Source organism: Equus caballus, chromosome 5 (genome assembly GCF_041296265.1).
Source record: "Equus caballus isolate H_3958 breed thoroughbred chromosome 5, TB-T2T, whole genome shotgun sequence".
NCBI lineage: Eukaryota > Metazoa > Chordata > Mammalia > Perissodactyla > Equidae > Equus > Equus caballus.
Window position 1 is genome coordinate 78,327,073 of NC_091688.1, and position 26,353 is coordinate 78,353,425.

At 43.8% G+C, this 26,353-nt stretch overlaps 1 protein-coding gene across 8 annotated transcripts in view; it reads left to right on the forward strand.

Annotated features, from left to right (window-relative positions):
- Positions 1–26,353, forward strand: part of TGFBR3 (transforming growth factor beta receptor 3) — a 187,383-nt gene that overhangs the window by 124,786 nt on the left and 36,244 nt on the right. For all 8 annotated transcript variants that reach the window (XM_070267306.1, XM_023641670.2, XM_023641671.2 and 5 more), the window contains exons 5-9: positions 11,542–11,725; positions 16,162–16,330; positions 18,006–18,153; positions 23,455–23,644; positions 25,646–25,980. In XM_070267306.1, coding sequence (XP_070123407.1) covers positions 11,542–11,725; positions 16,162–16,330; positions 18,006–18,153; positions 23,455–23,644; positions 25,646–25,980 — 1,026 coding nt within the window. The remainder of the gene's footprint in view (positions 1–11,541; positions 11,726–16,161; positions 16,331–18,005; positions 18,154–23,454; positions 23,645–25,645; positions 25,981–26,353) is intronic.

A 26,353-nucleotide genomic window follows, 5' to 3' on the forward strand; every position in this document is an offset into this window, starting at 1 on the left:
GCACAGCTTCTCAGGCCACTGGGGAAGAGGAGAAAGAGAAGGAAGCAACCCAATGGGGAGCATCTCTGTGCAAGAGGCAGGAAAGGCACAACGGCTTGCTTTGTCTGACTTCTTTCTCTTTTCACTCTCCTAAAAGCCTGGATTTGTGTTGCACCGTTGTTTGGAGGCCAACCGATGTAGTTTGAATCTGCACTTGTCCCTTGCTCAAACTATGTAATCTGGGGCTTTACCCAACCTCTCAGAGCCCCAGTTTCTTCAGTTCTCAGATGTGAGGATTCAGAATCGATGAAACGTGCACTTAATAAATGATCAGTAAGAACCTTTATGGTTATTATGTCCCAGTATTCTATTAACAGGTGGGCGAGGGGGGTTCTGTCTACCCTGCTCTACTGATTTCTTGAACTTGGTAGTGGTGATTTCTGTGGTAGCTACTGATTTCTAGAGCTTCCGTGGTGGTGGAGTAGAAAGAGCTCTAGGATGAGAAATGAGGTCTTTGTCAACCCTGCTTTCTACCAGCTCTGTGCCTCCGGCAGATCCTTTAGCTTCTGGGAATCTCAATTTCCTTATCTGTAAAATGGAATTAGATTCTCAGTCTTGACAAAGAGGAACTCTAAAGAGAATTCTAGGAACCTATTTGGAGCCAAGTGTTTGTAAAATTCAGCTTGTGCCCTTGAAACTGGGTTTGCAAATGGATGTAACAGAAAAGACAAATGAAAGAAAGAATCCTCCCCAGTGAGGGATTTCCCGAAAGCACATTTGGAGGCAAAAATAGATTGAGGATCATGGCAAGTAATAGTCATGATGCCAACATTTTATTTTTTTCCCTGAAAATCACCCTTTAGAATGCAAATGTACTTTAAATTTGGGGTCGAGCTCCTCCTAACATCATGCTAACGTTGCAAGATGAGAAAGGGTAAATTTAGGAGCCTGGAGAGATCATTTTGTAAGGCCATGGAGGATCCTTGTGTGGCCTGGGACTGTGCTTTGGAAAACTCTACGTTATAAAGTGGCTCACACATCGTTAATTTGGTAACCTGTGGGAACTGAGTCTGTCTTTCAGTTGGAGTGAGTTATTTTGCTTCTCTTTGTATATATACATGTTCACATATACTATTGTTTTTTGTAACGTTTCCGTGGGAGATTAGAGTATTGCTTTTGCTCTGGCTCCCGTTCAAGTTTGTGCATGTTTATGTTCAGAGGGCAGCATCTCAGAGCTTTCCTCTTGGACATGTGTAAACATGTAGGGCGTGCAGAACAGAGGGCAGTTTCAGTCCTTTAGTTCGAAATAAGTCCCTTCAGCAGAAATGAAAATTAAAAGCAGAGGATGATCATAGTCAACGCTTTGAGAAAAATTGTCGAATATGTTTTAAGTCATTTTATTGGAAGAAGGTAATCTGGTTGTGGATACTAAATAAAAACATCCAAGAATTTTTAAATGGTTGCATGGATTTGTGTTTCTTGCATCCACGATTGGCAGATACCATCATCACAAGGCTCATGAATCTGTAGCTCTGCAAATTATGACTGTAGGTTCATGGGCATGGAAGTTATTATTTATTTAAAACAAACTTGTGAAAAAATTGAGTCATGTTATATGGTTAATAGAAAACATGTTTCAGATCACATTTCACATCACGTGACTTTGGAGGAACTAGGCAAGCACAGTCCTCCCAGGAATTGGGTAGGGAGAACGTGTGATTTTCCTCTTTCAGAATGTAGAGTTCAGTCCTCTTTTGGGAGGTAAATATTTCAATACTGTTCCAGGACTTTACGTAAGTTTGTTTCTGCTGGACTTTGTGCACAAAACGTATCAGAGCTTAGTCTCCTTAGTGCCTTTCTGTGTGTGGGCACTGTTACAAGTTCTAGGCCAATCTGCATAGATCCTACTTACACATAAACCTAAGTTCTAGAGACATGCCCATTCTACCGTACCATGTGTCTTTTTTCCACCCAGAATTGAACTAGCAAATTCTTGTCACAGCAGGTGTTTCTGAAATGTCAGTGTGTTTTTCTTTGCTTTGTTTTCCTTGTTTTGCTCTTTCTATTTCCCTAAGCTGGCAATTCCAAAAAGAGATTTGTCTGTGCAGGAGTCAGGAAAAAGGAAGAGAAATAGTAAAAGTTAGGTGTAGGGCAGGACAGAAGAGGGAGGGGAGCTGATCCTGATTGTGCAAGTGCTGAACTTTCACCAATGCCAAAGTCGTGCAAGTGTGTGAAGTTGGGGCTGTGAGTTAGAGCAGCCCCAAGGAGCTGTAACCTGAATAGTAGGTCCTCGCCCAGCCGATAACTACAGCTCCAAATGGACCACCACTGAGCTATAGGAGGCGTGCGTGTGTGTGTGTGTGTGTGTGTGTATAATTCCTGGAACAGATCTTCTTCTGAGATCTCAGCAAGTTGTTCTTTATCACTGGGGAGCTATGGCTTCTCTTATTTCACTCGGCCCATCTCTTTCTTTTCAGATGTGCAAGAGGATGACTCCATCCATGACTTGGCTTTACTCTCTCCCCCTTGATTTTTTTTTTTCCACCGGTGCAGGGGAGAAGATTCCTCCTTGTTGTCCACACAATCCTGTTCACACTTTACAAAGATAATTTGGAGTTTAAATAGTATTTATATCTGTGGCCTGGGACAGTGATCCTCAAGTATGCATCAGAATCATGGGGTGGTGGTGGGAGGAGTATAATGCAGTTTCCTGGACCCTACATTCCCACGCCCCCGCCCCCCCGGAATCTGCATTTTAACATACTTCTGTCTGTGACACATTGGTTTGAGGACCACACTTTGGGAAGCACTGTCTTGACATAGCTTCTTCACATTGATTTTTGTTCTAAGACCAGACCAAGAAGCAGATGGATGGATGGACATTATCAGTTCATAAACATATTCCTTCCTTATGGTCGTGTTGGAGAGGGTCTAGAACAGTGCTGTCCAATGGAAGTAAAATGCGAACCACATGGGTAATTTTAAAGCTTCTATTAGTGCATTTAAAAAGTAAAGGAAATAAGTGAAATTAATTGTAACGACCTATGTTATTTAACCCAATATATCCAAAATAATATCATTTAACATGAAATCAATAAAAAATTATTGAGACTTTTAAGTTTTTTCTTGTGCTGTGTCTTCAAAGTCTGGTATGTATTTACATTTACAGCACAAGTCAGTTTAACTAGCAGCCTTTCATCACTCGATGGCGGCATGTGGCTAGTGGTACTGAACTGGACAGGTGTAGAGCAAGGGTGGCCTGCCTGAGCCCCTGACCGGCACAGGACTAATCATGGCACTTGTTCCCATTTCTCCACTGTTCCTGAAGATGAGATCAGAATCCTTCTCAGCACAGAACTTTAGGCAGGCACTGCATCAGGATGCATTCATTCATTAAACAAATACTTATGAGTGTCTTTTCTGTACTCAACACTATTCTAGGTGCTTGAGATATACCCATGAACAAAGCAGACTAAGACCCTAGCCTTTGAAGGAGCTTACATTCTAGTGGGAGGAGGTGGACAGTAAGCATCATACATAAGTAAATTATATGATAGCTTAGGAGGTGACTCTACTATACCTTAGAAATAAGAGCGTGTAAAGCAGGGTTGAGAGGAACCAGAATTGCTAGATAGGGGGCTGCTAGTTGCCGGATTGTAGTTTTAAATCTGCCCCAGTGAGAAGTGACAGGTGAGTAGACATGAAGAAGTTGGGATAAAGCTTCAGAGGAGACTTCACTGCTACCCATGATCTAGTGTGGCCTGCATTTTCATCAGAACCTTACATCTGAGAGCATTCTTTTTGGGGTAGGGGTCAAGGAAGCGGGCAGAGGGACTGGGACTAGATGAAGCCTGACAGTGTGGCACCATCCTCAGCAAAACTCTCATCTCCCTCCTCGCTGAAGACCAAACCGACTTGGGGGAGGCCCAGAGAGAGACTGTGATGCAACCGCCAGGCCTCTGAGTCAGTGATGTGCTGAGATAAGTGCTAAAACGAAAAGCCTCAGTTCCAGGAAAATGGTGACTGTGCCCGTTAGCCAAGATTTGTTCACTCTGCTCAGGCTCAGTCGAGGCTTCCGTGCATCTGCTGAGGACTTCAAGAGTTAAAGCTTAAATGCAGGTGTGGAAACAAAAGGGCTGGTTGCCTCTTTTGCTTTTTTCTTGCTCTTTTGGACAAGGTTGTTGAATCTGGTCCAGAAAAAATAATAAACTTGGCTCTTATTGCCTAGCCGTAAGTTCTTGTAATAAAACTCCCAGCACTGGCAGATAGAGTAATGTTCTGCTCTTTAAAAAAGTCTGGTAGCATAACCAGAATTTAAAATACAAATGCCGTGCGCGATTTAAGTAGGGAAGAGCATTCAGGAGAGGAGGGGGCCCAGCATGCGTCTCGGCAGCCCGGGATTTGTTAGACAGTAAAGTGCTTCACGTTTGCCCTTTCAGCAGATGCTTGCTAAGAATCGGGATTCTGGAGCTCCCTGCTCTGTTCATTCCCACAGGAAGACGTTTGTCATGTCAGGGAATGTCAGAGGATTGGATTTTAATTAGCAAGCAGGAGGAAAGTTCAGTGTATTCTGGGGGTCTGGGGGGAGAGGTGGAACTACTAAATGATTTAATAATTGGGGTTTAGGTGGAGTTATTGGGTGAAAAATCAAATCATTAACTTTATGGCCTGGAGGAAAGATCATTTCCTGGGCAGTGAGGGAAGTAAGGGCTGAGGAATGAAGAAATTATGGCCCATCCTTTCCTGTAAATAGCAGCATTGAGCTTTCATGCAAAAAGCGATTACTGAGTCTCTGCTTTGTGCCTAGCGCTCTGCCAGGCCCACAAGATTCAGCACGAACAAGCACTTTCTTGGCCCTCGAGGGGTTGTTCTTTGTCAAGTAGGGGTGGCAGGTTTGCTGAGAAATAGGTAGCAGTTAGTGTGCGAGAGGGGCTGGACTAGAGCTACGCACAAGGCGCGGTGGGCAGCTCCATCCTGAGGAGAGAAAGGGAGCCTGGGAGGTTTCACAGAGAAAGTGATCCCTGGGGGAGGACAAGGAGCCGTTACCAGGTGAGCAAGGCAGAGAAGAGGGGTCCAGGGGGGGAGCAGGACGTCAAAAGACCTGGCAGCCTGAAGCTGCATGATGTATTCTGCCACCGTGAGTGGTGCCATATGGCGAGTGTGTGGGGGGGGGCGCTGGGAATTCAGGCGGGCAGAGGCCCTCACTGGTCATGTGCCAGTTAAGATGCTTAGATGCTGTCCTGCATCATCATGTGTTTACTTTTCAGAAAGATCTCGCAAGTGACAGTGTGGAAGAGGGGTAGAGGGAGATAGGATTGGCTACTTGGAAGGTAGGAAGGAGATTACTGTAATGGTTGAGATACCAGGTTGGTGGAGCTATAAGGGCCAGAAATGGGGTGGTAGCATGGTAAGAACCTACAACTAAGGTAGAAGGTGGGGATGGAATAAATAGCCTTGAAAAGTTTCTGCCATTTTATCCAAATATAAAATCCTTGCTTTTAACTTTCTTTCTTTTTTTTCTTTTTTTGGTGAGGAAGATTTGCCCTGAGCTACCATCTGTTGCCAGTCTTCCTCTTTTTGCTTGAGGAAGATTGTCCCTGAGCTACCATCTGTGCCAGTCTTCCCCCATCTTGTATGTGGGACGCCGTCACAGCCTGGCTTGATGAGCAGTATATAGGTCTGCACTTGGGATCTGAACCTGCAAACCCCAGACCGTCAAAGGAGAGCCTGCACACTTAACCACTATGCCACCAGGCCAACCCTACTCTTAACATTTTTTAAAAACAATTCCAAATTCACACATGTAGTTATTTTCCCTGCAATAGTGATTGTAACCATATTAGAAAAATATTTTCCCTTTTTCTTGTTTTTTGCTAATCTCTTTACATCTGCGTTCTTCCACAGACTTTAATCCAAGCCAGACTGTAGTAAGGGTACCACACCATGAGGATTACCCAGGGCCTACAGCAGACTGGTAGAATAGAGGAATGACATTGGTATATCATGTCTTTATTTCAGCAGGGCTCTTGACAGCTCTAGCATGATGTCCTTACAAACAAGATGAGGACAGTTCTGTGGGATCACTTTGTAGTTGGTGAACAACCTGGGACCCCAGTAAGCGCTGTTTATTGTGCTTGGGTCAGCGTAGGAGTGTACCTGTAAGTCACAGACCTCAGTCTGGTCTTGGTCTTGTTCAGCTTCTTAGGGATTTATATGAACATGTAAAAGGCACGCATATGAAATTTAGAGATACTGGCAACTAACAGAATAAGGATCTTTATTGGTCTCTATAGACTTGAAATATGGATCTGAAGAATAAATATAAGACTCTATGTGAAAAGAATCACTGTGTAAGGGAAGGATGCGAAGAGCCTCGACCTGATTATTTAAGATAAAGACCTGAGGATTTAGGTATCGTCATCTCTACCACCACCTACGTCCCTGGTGTGAGCTGCCACTCTTTCTTCTCTGGATAATTCCAGAAGTCTACTGGTTTCCTGCTCCTTCTCTCCCTTTAGTCTAGACTGGACGTAGCAGCCAGTGATCCTGTGAAAGCATTTGGTAGGTGTTGTAATGAATTTTCAGTGGTGGCCCATCTCACCCACACTAAACACCATGGTTCCTAACAATGGTCCGCAAGGTCCTGTTGGACCTACTGGTGTCCTCTGAGCTCTCTCACCTATTCTGCTACCCATCTTCCCTCACCCCTGTGCCACAGCCAGCCTGGCCTCCCTGCTCCTCCTCCACTTGCTGCATCTCAGCCATGAGCGCTCTTCCCCCTGACGTGCTCATGGCTTGCTCTTTGTCTCCTTCAGGACTTTAACTGCTCAGGAACTTTCTCAGACTTTCCCCATCACAGCATTTAAAAGTATGGTACCCTCTCCTCTTCTCTCAGTTGGTTTGGTTCCATAGCACTGATTGCCCTATTATACGTTTTATTTATTTGTTTTGCTCCTCTGGCTCCCTTACTAGACTGTAAGCTCCACGTGGATGGGGAATTTTGCCTTTTGCCTTCTCTGCTAGATCCCCCACACCTAGAGCAGTGTCCGGCTCAGAGTCAGCGGGCACTCAATAAGTATTTGTTGGATGTATGTTTAAAGCATAAATTAATGAATATGAGATAAGAGCAGAGTTCAGCTGATCTAAAAAGCTAATGTGATCTTGGACCTCCTGCAATCTTGGCCTCATGCGGTGTCTACATATATAAAGAAAGAAAGAGATTTATTGTCAGGAATTGGCTCACATGATTATGGAGACTATCAAGTCCAAAATCTGCAGAGCTGATGTCCAGTTTGAGTCCCACGGCCAGCAGGCTGCTGTAGAGCAAGGAAGAGCTGATGTCCCGTCAGGCAGGAGAACTCTCTCTTCCTCGGGGGAGGGTCAGCCTTTTCTTATAGTCAGGCCTTTAAGTGATAGGAGGAGGCCCGCACAAGTTAGGAAGGGCACTCTGTTTTACCTAGTCTCTCAATTTAAATGTTAATCTCATCCCAAAACACCCTCACAGGAACACTCAGAATAGCGTTTGACCAAATATCTGGGCACCCCATGGTCCAGTCAAGTTGACACATAAAATTAACCATCACAGTACATTTGTTAGACTACATCCAAAACCCCAAGTCTTATCCCGGGCACCATATTTCAGAGACTGTGCTGATGAAGATCTGACGACCATAGTGTCTGGGGAGGAGTTGAGGAGGCTGGGGGAATTGCCCTAAAGAAGTGAAGTCATGATCAGGGTGGAGTGACATCTTCAGACCTTTGAAAGGCTTGTCTCACGGAGGGAAGAGGAGGGAATTCTTTGGTCTGGAAGGCACAGCTCAGACAAGTGGATAGAAAGTAAGAACGGAAATCTTCTGCCTTGGGAGCTGGCAAGGTCTTCTTTCTGAAAGGGTTCAAGCAGAGGCCATCTGTGACCAGAAGTCAGGAGTCTCCTGTTCTGGTCTTGTCCTGGTCTGATTCCCTGACCTTGGGTAGGCCGTTAGCTTCTCTGAGGGTTCCTCCTCTCTACTGTGGAAATCATAGTAGCCTACCTCACAGGTCATCCTGAGGGTCAGATGGAAATAACAATACCTTCTAAAACTCAGGGGGGGTTGGGGGGCCTTTGTCAGCACCCAGCCTCGTCAGAGCCTGGAGAACTGGTGGTCAGAGGAGTGCTGACTAACCTCTTGCAGCAGAAAATTTCCACTGACCTACAGTCAGGGACACTTCACCGGGCCTGGCAGCTTTGCTCTCCTCTTATTGGAATGCGCCTGAGGAGTGGCGGTTAACTCCTTGTCCAAATTCCTCAGCCCTGAGTGTGTGAACCTTGTTGCTGCTGGCCCGGGAGAAGACAGACTGGAGCAGGGCTGATGGTACGTGGAGGCATCAGCCAGGAGCTGCCCCTTCCTGAAGAATCAGCTAGACTCCAGTAGCACTTTTCAGTTTCTTCAGGATACATTCTGAAGTCTCTCGCTATTTCTTCTCTTATTTGCGCTGTTCACATTCTTGCCTCTGGAACGTACCAGGGTAATAGATCCCACCTTCCACTCTGCAGAAGCGTACTCTATGTATAACGTATTTTAAACCTGCTTGTTTTACTTTATGGCTGTAACATGAATGAGGACAAAAGGATCAGACATCCCGGGGTGCTTGCCCTAACATTCAGAACTGTGCTGGCAGTGGGACAGAGGCCTTTGGACTGTTACGGGTTTTTTCGGTGGCAGGCTTGATAAAAATGACTTTTTTGCACAAGTGCTTTTCAATGAAAAGAAGGTTTTTACTACAGTGCTTATCAGAAGATCAGATAAACTTTGTTTGAAGTTCAGTGTTGCTGAGTAGCTGAACCTCAGAAGATTTATCCCCAGGGCCATGTGGTTGTGGTTTGGCAGGTAAAGGGCACAGGAGCTTTTTCTTATGCAGGTGATGTCAAAGCAAGGTCGAAGCGAAACGGTCCCTGCTGGTTTGTTTGTAACTGGCATCAGGACATTTAGCAAATGTCGTTAGCACACTTGATAGCACTTTGTGGTGCCTGATAGCTAATAGGTGTGCAGTAAATGGTAACTATTGTTAATGGTCCTAGTTTATGCCCAGCCTATTAATGATTAGTTCTGGGCTTTCCAAGCCAATGCAAACCAAAAAGCTTCTCTTATTCTTTATTAAGTTCTAAACAGCCCGATTTCCAGCATGGAAAGGAGTGATAGTAACATTCAGTCGGTCCAAGGTGTAGACCAAGATTTCTTAGTCACAGTACTATTGACATTTTGGATAGTTCTTTACTGTGGGGCTGCCCTGTGCATTGTAAGATGTTTAGCAGCATCCCTGGCCCTACTTGCTGGATGCCAGTAGCTCAAACCTCGCAGTTGTGACAATCAAAAATGTTTCCAGACATTGCCAAAAGTCCCCTGGGGGACAAAAGTGCCCCTGGTTAAGAACCACTCGTGTAAAGGAAGCTGCAAAATGCCCACAAGAGGCCTGACCTAGAACAGTGTTTTTCAAATCTAATCATCCAGGAAGCTTTAAAATATTTCGATGTCTGCGTCTCACCCCAAAGATTCCAGTTGGTCTGGGATGTGGCCTGGTCCTCAGGATATTCAGAAGCTCTTAGGTGCTTCTGGTTTTCAGCCAAGAGGGAGACCACAGCATTAGTAGGTCATGGAATCAATTAAGTGAGGTACTTCTTTGCTAGCATAAAAATATGTATAGATATATATAGATATATATATATATGTAGGGGCTGGCCTGGTGGCGCAGCGGTTAAGTTCTCACATTCCGCTTCAGGGGCCCAGGGTTCACTGGTTCAGATCCCAGGTGCGGACATGGCGCTGCTTGGCAAGCCATGCTGTGGTAGGCGTCCCACATATAAAGTAGAGGAAGATGGGCATGGATGTTAGCTCAGGGCCAGTCTTCCTCAGTGAAAAGAGGAGGATTGGCAGCATATGTTAGCTCAGGGCTAATCCTCCTCCTAAAAAATAAATAAATAAATAAATATATAATTAAATAGAAAATATTAATGCCTAGCACGATAGTTGGGGTAAGTACTATTTTCTATGTGTGTTATGGTTGAAAATGCTGCTGTAAGCGATAGAACCATAAGCAAAATCCCTGCCCTCAGCCTGTTTGTACTCTAGCTGTTTATAACCTCTTCAGAAATGGTTTGCTTTTTGTTAATGATAAATTAATGTGAAACTTAATACAAGACATTTATAGTTCGATGACTTGGGTATTTGTGAGCCATTTTGCTCATATTTTGAGGTTTCACCCTAACATTGATAAAAATCTTTATTTTATAAATGTGAGCCAATAAAGATGACACACTTGTTTTCACCAGCAACTAAATTTGATTATAGTACAGCGAGAAGATGATAATTTTCCCCCGTTGTGTGTTAATTATACATACCATGATTTGCTAGGTCAGTGAGGGTCTCTAGATACCTCCAACAAGAATGTGGGACTTGCGTAAATCATCCTGAAAGCTTTATTACGATCAGCCTCACAGCCTCTTGACTTCATTGTCTATGGGAATTTGGGGGTCTTACAAAATAAACTGCAGTACACATTCATCTCAGTGCTGGGCGGCAGTGTGATCTGGCCGTTCCTTTTATCTCAGAGCTCAGGAGAACCTAAACCCAGGGGACTCTGGCTGTGTCCCTGTGGTGGTGCTTCTGCAGCTGTGGAGGACCTGGAAGTCAAGTTCACTTGCTAGTAGGACTTTGGGATCACTTGCCCTGATCCCGAAGCCCATTACAAGCCCACGATAACACTCACCAGGATGTCCCACTTACTTGAAGCACTTTATTTGAAAGGTTGCCCTTCAATTAGATATCTGGAAAATAGCAGTGATAATTCTTATGATTACTCACAATGCAGTATGCAGTCTCTCATCACAATGCTCTTTTTTTTTTTTTTCCTGCTTTTATCTCCCCAAACCCCCCCTGGACATAGTTGTATATCTTAGTTGCACATCCTTCTAGTTGTGGTATGTGGGACGCCGCCTCAACGTGGCCTAACGAGCCGTGCCATGTCCGCGCCCAGGATCCGAACCCTGGGCTGCCACAGCGGAGCGCGTGAACTTAACCACTCAGCCACAGAGCCGGCCCCATCATCACAATGCTCTTTAAGAGTCAAAGGGACAGGGGCTGGCCCCGTGGCCAAGTGGTTAAGTTTGCACGCTCTGCTGCAGGTGGCCCAGTGTTTTGTTGGTTTGAATCCTGGGCGCAGACATGGCACTGCTCATCAAACCACGCTGAGGCAGCGTCCCACATACCACAACTAGAAGGACCCACAACGAAGAATATACAACTATGTACCAGGGGGCTTTGGGGAGAAAAAGGAAAAAATAAAGTCTTTAAAAAAAAAAAAGAGTTCAAAGGGACATCCTGCACTGTTGGTAGTTTTGTCATTACCTGGGAGAAGTAGCGTTGGGATTATTTCTTGAATCAGTGCTGGAAAAAGATGATCTGCCTGTATAACAAAGGGAAGAGGGTTGGATTGACAAATATCCATTAGTTGTCCAATAAATGCTGTCTCTATAATTTAGCTCTGGGTGACTACACCGTGTTAAATATATGATTTTATTTCTTCTAGGTGTCTGAGGGTTCTGTGGTCCACTTTTCATCAGGAAACTTCTCCTTGTCAGCAGAAACAGAAGAAAGGAGCTTCCCCCATGGAAATGAACATCTGTTAAATTGGGCCCGAAAGGAGTATGGAGCGGTTACTTCATTCACTGAACTCAAGATAGCAAGAAACATTTATATTAAAGTCGGGGAAGGTAAATTTTATGTGGTTTCAATTAATGACTGATTTACGACAGTCGGTTGTTTTCTTTTCTGAGACTAGGCAGTTAGGGAGGAATCATAGAATCACAAAATGTTGGAGCTGGCAGGGACCTGAGGCATCTCTGGGGCCTGCTCCTACCACATTCCCCCTTCCCTTTTTTCCTTCTGAGGAAACAGACCTGGTAATGGCCAAGTGAGAAATGGGGAGTAGCATGGTTGAGAGAGGTTGTGGTGTAGGATTTAGAAGACGTCGGTGCACAGAAGTCAGAAGTGAGTGGAAGGCAGGAAGCTGAGGGTGTGGGAAAGGAGATGGCAACTGATGGGATGAGAGAGACCGTTGCAGGATGGGTCAACAGTTAGGGCTTCCTCTTACCTCTTATTCTGCAAACATTGGAAGCCAATGTCAGTTTATGGTCTCATGACATCAGTTAAATTTTGGACAGTAGCAAAGGAAAAGTGTTTGAATATATTTTTAATACCGATGCCTGTTACAAAGACAAATTATTGGAGAAAGGAACTGTGTCACCTTGATAAGAGATTGCCCATTTTAATTTCCTTGCCTTGCAGAGGGATATAAATACCAGTGACTCAATTTTGAAAGCATATAACTTTCTTAATAACTTCTTTATCATTATTTTAGTTGAATGCATTTGGAGGCCCCATAAGTTGCTAGAAATAACAACTCTTGTGAATCGATCTTTATTATAGTCAGATGATTGTGTGGAAACTGCATTTCAGGTGTTCAGCGTCCGTCTGCTTTCTGCTGGATTCTACAGCAGTTGTCACCTCCTCCACAGACAGCGTGGCACTGCAGGGTGGGTTGTCGAAGGCTCCTTGCAGCCCTTGTTCGGATCTGGGCTGCTGGTCAGATGCAGGAAAAGTAGACACTGCTACTGAGTGTGTGCTGCATGCAGAGGCCACATCAGGTGCTTTCACATGTACCCTACGTAACCCCGCCAGTAATCCTAGGAGGAAACCATCATTTCCACCATTTTACAGAGGGGTTAGTGGAAGGTTAAGCTAACTTACTTAAATCCAGATTACTAGCAAGTGGCAAAGCCAGAACTCAAACCCAGGTTTCCTGGCTCTTGAGGCTAATGCCTGATGCTGTATTTTAAGTCTTAGCCAAAGAAGCATAACCTAAACATGAAAGTGGGCCACCTGGATGGAAAGACTTGTTTAGCCGAGTAGAGAAAAGAGGAGTTTTAGATGAGAGTTGGGTTCAAAAAGTTGAAGTTTGTTACTTAACTCTCGTGGTAGTCAGGTAGCTAATAATAGAGGTCAAGTCTCATTGGAGCAAAATGAAAAATCCCTTTTAACAAAGGATCTAAGCCCTGGCCAATGGTCTGCATTTCTGAAGCAGAATTCTAGTAGCGTGAAAGAATGTTGATTACCCCCTTGGAATTTGTTAGAATAAGAAAATGTTATAGTTACATTTAGAATGTTGGGCTCTGTTCTCTTGACAGCACATGAGCTTCTATGAACAGCTGTAGCCTGCCCTGAGAGAAGGGTTAAGTGACTTCCCCAAGGCCACACACTGGGTTGGGAAGAACTTAAAGGACCTGGTGTCCAGTCTAGTAAAAATTGGTTAACTCCTTGATAACAGCTTTGGAGCCTCTGAGACTTGACTCCAGCCACCAGTTGGGAATAAGTCCCTGGCCCACACTGTGGAGAGGAACAGTTAGGAGAAGCGAGGGTGCTTGGTTAGGTTGGTGAATCACAAGGTGATGTCGTTTATCACCATTGATCTGACTCCACTGAGTAAGCCTCATCCGCTAGCTTCCCAGAACCTGACCTGTCTCTACCCGACTTGTACCCAGATATCCCAGGCTGTGAGCCTCCTCTTGCTCTATTCCCAGTAGTTCTCAAAGTGTAGTACCCACCCCAGCAGCATCCTCATCACCTGGGAACTTGTTAGAAATGCCAGTTCTTGGGCCACCCCAGACCAAGTGAATCAGAAATACTGGGGCTGGAATCCAAACATCTGTGTTTAACAAGCCCTCCAGGTGATTCTGATGCTTGCTGACATCTGAGAACTACTGCTCTAACCTGTGTACCTAGAGCAGAAGAAGTGAGGAGTTTTGGTTCTTATCCCAACTGGTCTCGTTAACTGTGAGGCTTCAATCAACACTCATTTGCCACCAGAGCCTCAGTTTCCACCGCAGTAAAACGAGGAATTTGCATTACCTCCCAGGCTCTCCAAGTGTATTATTCTAGCTCTCAAAGGCATTTGTCAATCCTTTCCTAAAATACAAATAAGCATGTGACTTATTCCCCCCCAAACTTGCCAGGTTTCTATCCGGGGATTCCCCATTGTGGTTTCCTTTCTACTTGGCAGTTGCTGTAAGTTTTGATGCCAGGCATGCGGGAGGTCATTTAGGGGGGAAGAAAACCACGCACACACTTGCACACACAACAAAAAGTGATCAGCTTGTTCAGCTTAGTGACAGTGGCCTCTAGGACTTGAGCCCTTAATTACAGCAACTTTTAAACAGACTTTTCCTAGTGGCTTAGGAGGGTCACAGTATGGGTAAGTTTTTCATTATTTGTCTCAAATCTCACATCAACATTTGTTAATTCAGGAAACCTATACCATGTGCCTACTATATGCCAGCTGCAAACCAGACACACCTAGGAACTAGATATATAGGCCAGAGTCCCAGGAGGGTCCTAGTCTCTTGAGTTCCAAACTGGCCTGTCCCTGGCCCATGCACACACCCTCTGATTCTTGATTAAATTTCAGCCTTGTCACCCCAAGATCATCTTCTGTCCTGTGATCTGGGGGAGGCGTCCGCAGGGCTGCAGCTGCAGGGTGTGCGTTCTTCATCTGCTCATCTGGCGAAACCCTCAGCAGATGTGGAGGGGAGTCTGCTCCAGCAGCCTGAGTCGGCGGAGCCCTGGCCTCTTCTGAGGGGATCTTTAGGGAACAATGCAGAGTGCAGAGCCAGGACGCCTTTGCAATGAACCTATAGGCAGGGGCCTTCAGAGCTCCTCTGGTCCCCTCTGCTCTAGGGGTGGTGCTGGGGGCACCATGGTATGCAGAGCCACGATGCCACAGTGTGTGCTGTGGACTTCAGCACAAGGGAAGTCGCACAAATTACATGGGGGTGGGGGAGGGCAGTATCAACCCAGTCTTGAGAGCTCCTGGGCTGATTCCTCTCTCCTGAGAGAGACTTGCATGTGGATTTGAACCCTAGCATCCTATCCGTTAAATGAAAAAGGCAGAAATCTGTTTCATTAAAGCGCCAGGGCTCTGATTAATTACCCCTTCTGAAAAAAAAGTTTGCTACACCTAGAACTTCCTTGACATTGGTCCCAGCTGTCACACTGCCAGCAGTTTCAAGTTCTGTTTAAACATTTAAACCACTGGATGGAAATCCCATCAACCACAGTGCTGTGTCAACGGCATGTGCCGTTGGGGGAGTATCTTCAGACTCTTGGTACTTGCATCACTTTCCCTGGTGGAGGTGACAAGCAGCCCTCAGCACAATGAGATAATGTTTATAAAAGCAGCTTGTTAACTGTAAAGCGCCATACAAACATTAGTGGTCTGTGTCAAGATTGTGAGAAAGTGAAAGTCTGCCCCCACTGCTTCCCCTAAAACTTCAGGCTTTAGAGTATGCATGCTCTGAGGAAGACATTTGAGGGAGTGATTAATTCTACATGGTGGGCCATAGAATTAGTTAGGTGACTGGTTCTCCTATTAACTGGAGTAGCAAATATCCACAGAGGAGCATGTTTGGGGATAGGAGGGATAATTGGATTCAGTGTTAAGTATGCTGACTGAAATATCTATTGGATTTTTAGGCGGGAGGTGCTTGATAAACAGATGACAATACAGGTGTGCAGCTCAGAAAAGGAGTCATGATCTGGGTACCAGTTGAAGCTGTGGGAGTGATTGAGATCATCTAGGAAGAATATGACACAAAAAGAGGATTCAGGAAGGAACTGAGCTTCTTAGCCTTGGTTTGTATCAGGATCAACTATGGAGCTTTTCAAAAAGAAAGCTTCCTAGGCTCCACCTAGATCTTTGGAATCAGACTCTGGGATGCGGTCCAAACAGGTGGATTGTGATGTGCTCTGAAGATTGAGGACCACTGGTATTTAAAGGATGAGCAGAGGATGAGAAGCCAGTGAAAGAGACTGAAAGATAGAGGAAATGGATGAGGACAAAGAAGTGTCACAGAGAACAAGAAAGGGAGGGTTTAGACCAAAACAAGCCACTAGAGTTGTCAGTAGGAGGTCGCTGGTGACCATAGGGATAGCATTTCAGGGCAGTGGTTGAGGCATTCATTCTAAGGCCCTTCCTTAGGCTTTGGTTCCCTGTGTCCTGCACTTGCTGGGTGTCACTGTCACCTTCTTTCCTTTGAATCTGGGTGCCACATAGCTCAGTGATCTGACAGATTGTCCTGTGCTGCTTTACTTTCAGATCAAGTGTTCCCTCCCACCTGCAACATAGGGAAGAATTTTCTCTCACTCAATTACCTTGCCGAATACCTTCAGCCCAAAGCCGCAGAAGGGTGTGTGATATCCAGCCAGCCCCAGGATAAGGAGGTTCACATCATCGAGTTAATCACCCCAAACTCTAACCCCTACAGGTGAGTGAGTGTGTGTGTGTATGTGTGGGTGGGTGGGTGTCTAAACCGAGAAGAGATGAAAATAAAGATCTTCCCTGATTTGAGGCAGGGAGAGGCTCAGCCCTCCCTGTGCAGGAGGGAGGGAGACAGGGAGCCATCGATGCTTTGGGTGAGATTCACAGAAGCTGTGAAGAAAGGAGTAAAGGCATCAGTGATGTACTTTATTTTTGCATCTGTCTCCAGATCCCCAACATTGCAGATGAACTCCTGAAGCCTATTCTGAACTTTTGGGTACTAATTATAGACACAGTCACTCTTGCTCCATCATCATCTCCTTTGACTGAGGTTATCCCTGATAAGAAAATTACAGAATGTACCTTATTAACAATTATCATTTTAATAACATTCTGTTTTTAATAAGGTTCTGTTCATAGTGTCCTCAGAACACTTTTGCATTCATGACTGTTTAATTCTGTGTGTGTGTTTTTTTGTGTGTGTTGGGGGTGTGGCCCTTCATGATGACACACCAAAGAGCCATTGGACACAACTTGCCTCTCCCTGTGTTCTTGTTCGCCCCCTCCCACCCTCAGCTTCCGCCCCAGGACTGGAAATTTAGCCCTCCCTGTCAAGAATAATTAGGGAATTAAAAAAGGGGGAGGAAGTAGGCCCTTCTCCCCTTTAGCCTGCATTTCGTGTGGACTAGTGACTTAAAATGTAAGTTTATATTAGAGAGGGATTTAAAAGTTAAAATTCTAATCAAATTTTGATTTTAAAAGTGAATAAACTACAGATCAGTTTTAGTCAGATTCCATTTTGTGCCACGTGAAGAATTTTGTGGAAAATTAAAAGGGAATAGGAATAGAAGCGGTCTGGCAAAAGTGCTTAGATATCGAGCCTATGGCTTCACTGGAGTATATCATTCATTCTATGCTTTACTAGTGTGTAAAACCGAGATGGAAAGAAAGACTTTCCTTTAAATTCGGAATGACAGACATTATTGTTTGGGAAAAATTCTCTTTTATGCTGAATTCTTAGAAGTTTGGGTTGGGTTCATCAATTTTCCAGTAATCACTTGGTTGACCATCTGTTTCTTTATTTTAATAACTATATATCCAGAAGTTTGGGAAAGTAAATGCAGATATTCTGTAGCAAATGTTAATGTCTTAAGCAAACCTTGCATAAGTCAAGAAATTCTCCAGTTTTTTGCCTCTCATTTTATTCTAAAGTTTCCTAATTTTTTTCCTCCTCCCTGCCACCCCCCCCCCACCACCACCACCAAACTGCTGCCCACTTCTGGCTTTGAAGGATTTTGAACATACTGCAAATTGGAAAGTTACACATTGAAGGTGTTGAAGGTAGAAAAAGCAACAATTCTGCTTCAAAAGTAAACTCTTCTGGTTTGTTCAAGTCCATTTCAAACAGTGGCTGCCTTAAGTAACCTCCTCCTCACCCCCCCGAAAAGAAGAGAAAAATTTTAGTGGCTAATTATCAGCAGGCGTATTTTTCTATTGTTATATAAAACCATTTTGTTATGTGTGCACTTACAATCTGTTTTGCACATGTCATTTGCCTGGGATCGACTCCAGCTTTTTAATCAACTGGCCAGACACTGGAAACACGAAGACTTGGAAGAGAAGAGATAGTTGCAACTTTCTGCCATTTGGGTCCTAACTCTGCTCTTGTTTTCCATTCCCAGTGCTTTCCAGGTGGATATAGTAATTGACATAAGACCTTCTCGAAAGGATCCTGAGGTGGTCAAAAATCTCATCCTGATCTTGAAGTGCAAAAAGTCTGTCAACTGGGTGATCAAGTCTTTTGATGTTAAGGGAAACCTGAAAGTTATTGTAAGTTGGTTGAGCATCTCTTCGTTTTGTTGAATGGCAATAATTCAAGCTGTGCTTATACGTGTTATTTATGTAAAGTTTCTGCCTCTTTGGACTCTCTGTGCTCTCTCAGTTATTTTTCACTTTGTAAAATAGGCTGTTCCTTGGTTTCTCTTGACAAGGGTGGACAGTGTGGTGGTTAAAAGCATGGCCTCTGGGGTCAAGGCAGACTCGATTTGAGTCCAGACTGCCATGTCCTTTAACCTCAGTTGCCCCATTTGTGAAATTCCTAAAATGTATTACTGTACTTTCCAGTCCTCGTAAGTGTAAAACAATGAACACAATTATGCCTTTCGTGGTTGAGAGTCCTGTGAGGGCCTCAGTATCATGGTCCTGAGTATCAGCTCTCACTTTGGGGTTAGGTATTTAAGGAAGGTGTGGGAAATTAGACTGACTCCAGCTCCTACTGTTGACTTTTCTTTTTGAGATCAATATGTGGTATTGGCTTGTCTTTTCGCTTCCTTCTACCTTTTAAAGGTAAAACACTGATTAAAGAATCACAGTGTTGGAGAGGTTAGTGAGATAATGCAAGAAAAATATCTCCCAGCCTGTTTCCTAAGCATTATATTTCATGAGGGAAATACACCTTAGAGGCTTAGCTGGTTGGCGTGATAGGCACACAGCAGCTAGTTTCCCGAAAAGTTGAATGTTGACATTTGGTAAAATAACTTTTTTCAAATATGTTTAGAGAGATAACTGTTTGACAGAATATTGGTGTGAGTTACATTGAAAGTTAAAGAAAAAGCCCTCTCCTCATTTTTAAGAAGATAATTACCTTAGCATCTCTTGTAGACTCCAATTTTTGTGCATTGTCTTTTTAAAAAATTGTGGCTGGTTTGTCTTGCACTGAATCAATCGGAGTGGTTTTGTGTGTTCAATATTTTGGGAGAGGGATGCCTTTGGTTTTGGTATTTACTCATTCATGGCACCTTCTGTGTGATGCAGCAGTGAACAGAGCCAGCAGTCCCCTAGGCAACGTCATGTACGAGGCTCACCAGAGGCAGCAGGCAAAAGCCACGCACACACAAATCTTAATTTTAAAGTAATCGTTTCTGGTTCCTGTCGGTTTTTGGTTTATTTTTTTTTTTTAACTTTGAGAGGATCCCAATAAGCCATCATGTGTAATGGTGAGACATTAATTTGGCGTTGAGCACAAAGCCCAGCTGCGATTTTCTGAAGTCAGAGCTGTTTTGATTGCCTTCCCTGGCATGAGGGGTGTTGGTGACCTGGGGTGTCTGCAGCCTTTGCTGCCTGGCACACCAACCAAATGTTTTTAATTTCAGAATAACAAAAACAGGAAAGGGAATCATGCTTTGAAAGGCAAAAACATACAGTACATTTTAATTCCCTGCTGGAGTTCTTGTGTAAATGCTCTTGTGGCCCTAACCATTCAATGGCTCTTTCTCTCCCTGAGTATGTGTGCCTGGTCCATGGCAGTCCTGGAGTTTGCTTTGAGTGTCCCCACTTCTTGTATGAATCAGAAAGGCTAGAAATTAGACTGCTCATCCCAGTGCAAGATCTGTTTATATTCCTCTCCTTGGCTGTACTCCTGTTCCAGGCCAATTTTGGACAATGCATGACAACATTACTAAACAATTAGGTAATGTTTCACGATGTTCTTTTCTATTCCCCCAATCAGTTTCATGCTTTGAGATTTCCTAACTCCCTGTCTCAGATGTGAATTCTGACTATGCTGTGGGGGCCAGGTACCTGCTAATAAAAGGCATACATTTGCGCTTAGAAAGGGGGAAATGGTTTATAGTGACCTTGTTTCTATTAGTCCCTTCAGGGACAGCATGGTAGAGTAGAAAGAACCCTGGCTTTGGTGCCAGGCCAGGCTGGATTTGAATCACATCTCCAATTGTCATTACTCCCAGTAGTTATTGGGCAAGCCAATTGGACTCTTGAGTCTGTTTCCTTACCTGTGAAATAGGTACAATGATGGTGCTCACCTTGAGAGTTATTGTGAGGTTTGGCAGAGTTCATTATTGATTAATGCATTTATTCATTCAACAAGTAGTTGTAGGTGCCTAGTGGGTCTTTCATTTGAAGCACTTGGCGCACTGCCTGACAAGTTGAATACTCAGCTACATGTGCTACTTCTCTGAGCCTCAGCTTCCCCTTCTCTAACAAAGGAATAGTAATGCCTATCTCCTTATATTTTGGAGGAGAATTAAATAAGATAACAAATGTAAAGCTCCCAGCACAGGGCCTGCTGTAAAAAGGGAATTCATCTTTCTTCCGTAAGCAGCTCTTTAAAAGTTTGTCTATAGGAGCAATTAACTTCTTTAAACAAGGTAAAAACAAAGAAAAATGCCTACTAAAGGAATAGTAAGGAACTTGATGGGGTGAGTTTAAAGAAGAGCCACATTAAACATGGCTGACGTATATATGTGTGTGTATGTGTGTGTCCGGGGTGGGACATGGGCAGAATGCATCCTCCAAATGACAGAATGGTCCAACGAGATGCAAAGAGCTATACTGTGGGCAAGAATGGGAATACTAGAAGTGTCCACATTGCCACGCCCAGCTCTAGCTTTTCTTCAGGTCCCTTAGGGACCATGCATAATCACATTTTGGAAGAACCTCCAAAACGTAAAAGAATAGATGGGGGAAACTTGTTAAAATTTCCTGTTGTGGTATTTCATATAGCCTCCAGACTTCAAGGTTGGCGGCAGCCAGCTTGTTCTTAGAAGGTGATTTTAATCCCAGTGGCAATATTCGCTACACTCTCTGACCAGCCCCTCCCCCAGGCCTCTGTCCTCTACACCAACAGCTCTGATGCAAATGTCTGTTGGGCGGTGTGGGGGAAGGGGGAGGCCCTCAGACTCTACCTGGCTCACCATCCTTCACAAGGATGTGGCTGGGAAAGATGGCTGAGGCATTTGGAGAGTCCCTTGAACACTCAATTGGAGTAGCTACACTGAGGCCTTGGGAAAGCCTGGGACTCCTAGAAATACAGAATGAGGAATTCACTCATTGCTGGGAACCAACTTGCCTGCCATGCTTTACAATCATATAGATAGATTTCTAGCCATGTAAGTCCCGAAACGTAATCAATATGAGTTGTACTGACAGCTCCTAGAGTTAATGTGGAAAGGTGTGAACAAGTTATTCCATATCGGTACAAAAAGGACAGGTGGCAGTTATGATGGTAGTATCCTGGAAATACAGTATTTTCTCAGCTGTCCAGCAACATGAAAGACTAGGGCAGATGAGGCCAAGCAGTATCGTTTAGGCCAGTGTTGCAACTCCAGCCAATCCAAACGACGTGCTGCTTTGAAAGCCTGGAAGAGGCTGAGCCTAAGAAACTGCTGTTGACTCAATGAATAAAAAGTTCTAAGAACAAATTGAATCCTTCTTTACCTCATTTTAGTCTTCTTTCTTTTTGGTTTTTAACTCTTCCTTCCCCTAAGGAGTTTTCTCTGAATCAGAGGAAGAACTAGAATATTCCAACCTATGAAACTGAGTTCTTTTGCCGATGGCTACCGAACTTGGTTAAAACTCCATCTGGTTAACTTACCCTGCACTGTGTGCCTGACTGCTGCTCTGGCAGTTTTTCCTCAGATAAACACTTTGGGTAACAGAAAATGAGACTGCGTGAGACCCTTTAAGCTTTGACTTGAAAATATGTGTCCTCAGCCAATATCCCACAACTGAAGAGGCCAAGAGAACTTAGAGCCTGTGAATCTTCTATGGTTTTACAGTGGGAAAGGATTAATATTTAGTCATGTTAAGGGCAAACAGAATGAGAAACAAATGGGGAATTTAGGAAAAATGCTGCATGTATGCAGGAGAAAATAATTGGGCATGGAAATTAAAGTGATTTTTATACGGCATGAAAACGGCATAATCTGCGTGCTGGAAGGGCTTGCCAGGCCTGGTCGAGCAGTGGTTGAAAATGTGGGGCCTTCTCTTTGGGGTCCCCCCTGCAGTATTCAGCTCCTTCACCACCTGACAAGATCTGCTATAGGAGTCAGGAGATGGTGTGGAAATTTACCTTCCATATCCTGGGTACTCAGGGTCCTTTTATATCCTTTCTCGGAAAGATTTCTATCATTCAATTTAAATTTTGTAACTGATTACCAAGGGAAAGCCAATGTTAAGACTTACTTGTATTGCTGGGTAAAATATTGGTACTTTAAGGGACAGTAACCTAAATTCACTAATTAATATTTAGAACATAAAATCTAAGCATATTCAGTTAATAAAATTGGCAAATGAATATAATTACAGGCTTGCCAAATTGATCATAAACTGTAAATGAAATATAAACATCGGTTGTTTCACCATATGGAATTTAATAGTTTACAAAGTTGAGATGGTCTCCATACTGAAGTAACTAAGGTGTCCCTTCTTTCATGTAAATCTAGGGTATAGGGAGTAGAAGCACAGCTTTTTTTTTTTTGGCAATATAAAATGCACACCTGTATACTTTATGCATAATTTTAAATAAAAATAAGGGTGGGCGAAAGGGATAAAGGGGCACATGTGTATGATGACAGATAAAAATTAGACTATTGGTGGAGCTGGCCTGGTGGCGTAGTGGTTAAGTTCATATGCTCCGCTTCGGTGGCCCAGGAGTTGCAGGTTCACATCCCGGGCACGACCTACACACTGTTCACCGAGCTATGCTGTAGCAGCGTTGCACATAGAGAAAAACAGAGGAAGACTGGCACAGATGTTAGCTCAGGGACAATCTTCCTCAAGCAAAAAGAGGAAGATCAGCAACAGATGTTAGCTCAGGGCCAATCTTCCTCACCAAAAAAAGAAAATTAGACTATCGATGGTAAGCATGACTCGGCCTATACAGAAACTGATAAAGAGTAATGTACACCTGAAATTATACAATGTTATAAACCACTAGGACCTAAAAAAAAAGAGAAACATGTAAAAGAGTAAGTAAAAATACGGGAAAGTCGTGTATACATGTTTGGTATGTGTGTGTTAATAATTTAAACGTTAAACTAACTCTGCAGTAACATACTGGATATGCTTAATATGTAACTACTTAGCTGTCATTGGATTACTTTTATCAACGTAAGCAACCCAAATGATATGATCAAATAGCATGAATAGTTTTCTTTTAATCTGCTCTTAAAGATTTTAGCATCAGTGTTCTTAGCCCAAGGAAAATAGGAATCAAAAGAATAAATAATTCCCTCATAAACAATATAGAATCTATTGGTTTCAGATAGTTATTCTTATTTAAAGCACTGTTTAATTTTAGATTCATTAGTGAAATTTTGCTGTTATCTTCAGGCTCCTAACAGTATTGGCTTTGGGAAAGAGAGTGAAAGATCCATGATAATGACCAAATCAATAAGAGATGACATTCCTTCAACACAAGAGAATCTGGTCAAGTGGGCTTTGGACAATGGCTATAGTCCAGTAACATCATACACAGTGGCTCCTGTGGCTAATAGATTTCATCTTCGGCTTGAAAACAATGGTAAGTGCGATTTTTTTTTTTTTTTTACTGTATTAAAAATGTCCCCCAAATGAAGCTTTCCAATGAGGAACTCTTCTTGCAGCTTATATGGTGCTGTTTTTCTATTGCAAATTTTATGATTTATTTGACTACTTTTTACTGAAAAGCTTAAAGTTATCTGGAATTGTGATTATTTTGAGGAAACTATGTTTAATACAGATGTTTCAGTCACACACAGTTGATATTATAGATCACCTTCACTGTGATTGCATTAAGGATAGATTGGCCTGGCTGCTTCTTGCAGTGGTACCTAATAATCACTTACAGCTGAGAGCCAGGGCAGTTGGGACTGCAGGAGAGAAGTCCTAGGTCAGGCTGTGTCTTATAGGAAAATAGTCACAAGGACTCATCTATGTGCTTTCTCATTCTCACCATAGAGGGAATGCAGGAGTTATTACCCCAGTTTGATGGAGCAGAAAGCAGAGGTTTAACAAGTTCTTGGGGTTTTCCAGAGTCTCATTGCTAGCAAGACTCAAATCCTAAGTTTTCTAACCCCATAGTACTGCCCCTGAGTGCAGTGCCGATAGAATGCAGGTTAGGAGTACAGGCTCAAGTCCTATTTCCGCCATTATTCACTGGTGGCGGGAGTTGCTTAGCCTCTGAGCCTCAGGTTGTTCCTCCTCAGTAATGTCGGGGAAGCACTAGGCCCTCCCTCACAGGGTTGTTGTGAAGGATATTGTCAAATACAAATGAAAAACCCTCCAAAGCTCTGATTGCTTTTCGACCCACGCAGCTGTGCCATCTTTTTCAAGAAGATAGTATTGAAGGAGAGTTTTGTCCCCTGGTCCTCTTCACTTCCAGCTCCCACTGAGATGGATTGACCTCAAGCATACGTCCATTGTCTTTGGAGAGTGGATGTCAAGAAGACTGGGGAAATTTTTTTTCCTCTAAATTGTTGAAAATATGACAAAACACCAAGTATTGATTGTATGGAAATACGTCTTCCCCTTTGAAGGAATAAGTGTGCCTAAGCAACTGTTTCTTTTTTCCTTCAGGACTAAGTTCTAAAAGGCTAAGTTGCCCAGATACCTTTTAGAATTTAGCAGTCAAAAAGGAGGTAGCAAATAATTTTAAAATACCAATATTATTTTAAGAAATCTTTACAGAGAAACTATTCTAAAGAATCTCTAGATTCAAGGAAGTATTTCAGTGGCATTTGAATGGAATCACATTGTCCCACACAACTTATTCAAGTTACAGATTTTTTATAGCTTGTAGGGCCTTAGAAATCATCTAAGCCAATGGTTCCCAACCTTGGCTATATGATGGAATCATACGGAGAGCTTTAAAACATATTAGTGACTAGATACCACTCTAGAGAGTCTGATTTTTAACCACCCTCGGGTATAGCCTTGGTATAAGGATTTTTTTTTAAACTCCCAAAGTGCTTTTAATGTACAAATTTGAGAACCACTGATATAATCCAACCTTTTAATTTTAAAAATTAGAAAACCTAGGCACAGAGAAATAAGCCACTGGCCACAAGCCACTCAGTCAGTTAGAAAGAACACCAGGACTGGAATTCAGGCTCCAAACTCCTCGTCTCTTTTTTTTTTTAAAGATTGGCACCTCAGCTAACAATGGTTGCCGATCATTTCCCCCCCCCCTTTTCTGCTTTTTCTCCCCAAATCCCCCCAGTACATAGTTGTATATCTTAGTTGTGGATCCTTCTCGCTGTGGCATGTGGGACGCCGCCTCAACATGGCCCAATGAGTGGTGCCACGTCCACACCCAGCATCCGAACCAGCGAAACCCTGGCCCACTGAAGTGGAGCGCATGAACCCAACCACTTGGTCATGGGGCCGGCCCCTCCTTATCTCTTTTATCTATTGCTTGTTAAAAGTGATTTTACCCATGCTCATTCTGTGCTAATTCCTCCTGTTCTTGCCTCTGATGATGATGATTATAACCTGGCATCAAACACTGATGATTTTTTTTTTTGTCCTCTTCTGTCACTGCCAGAGGAGATGAGAGATGAGGAAATCCATACCATCCCTCCTGAGCTACGGATCCTGCTGGACCCTGGCATCCTTCCTGCCCTGGACAACCCACCCATCCGGGGTGGGGGAGGCCGAAATGGAGGTTTCCCCTTTCCCTTCCCTGATATCTCCAGGAGGGGCCAGAAGGAAGGGGGAGAAGATGGCATCCCTCGGCCAAAGGACCCCGTCATCCCCAGCATACGGCTGTTTCCTGGTCCCAGAGAGCCTGAGGAGGTGCAAGGGAGCATGGATGTTGCCCTGTCAGTTAAATGTGACAATGAAAAGATGACTGTGGCTGTAGAAAAAGACTCTTTTCAGGTCAGTGCAATTTCTTAAAGGAGAGAAGAGAAGGCCACCTCCCTCCCCAGCTTGCCCCCCAGTACGTGTTAGTTATTTCCCTCCAGCTCTTTCACTTTTGAACTCCGGCGACTTGATACTGTTTTCTCAGTTGGATGGGCTCACTTCCCCTTGGCTGTGATTCTCACCCAGTTCCTGTTGTTCTCAGTAAGGGGGTTCCAGATCCTTGTGTGTCAATATTTTGCTATTGAATTTCCAAAGCCAACAAACACAATCCTTGGGCTGTTGAGAGGTGGTAGCTGGGAAGAGGTAAGGGGGGAGGGGGCATCAGGCCTCCAGCAGCCTTTACTTGGAAGACAGGCAAAATGTGGTAACTGTGCTGCAGTGCTACCCG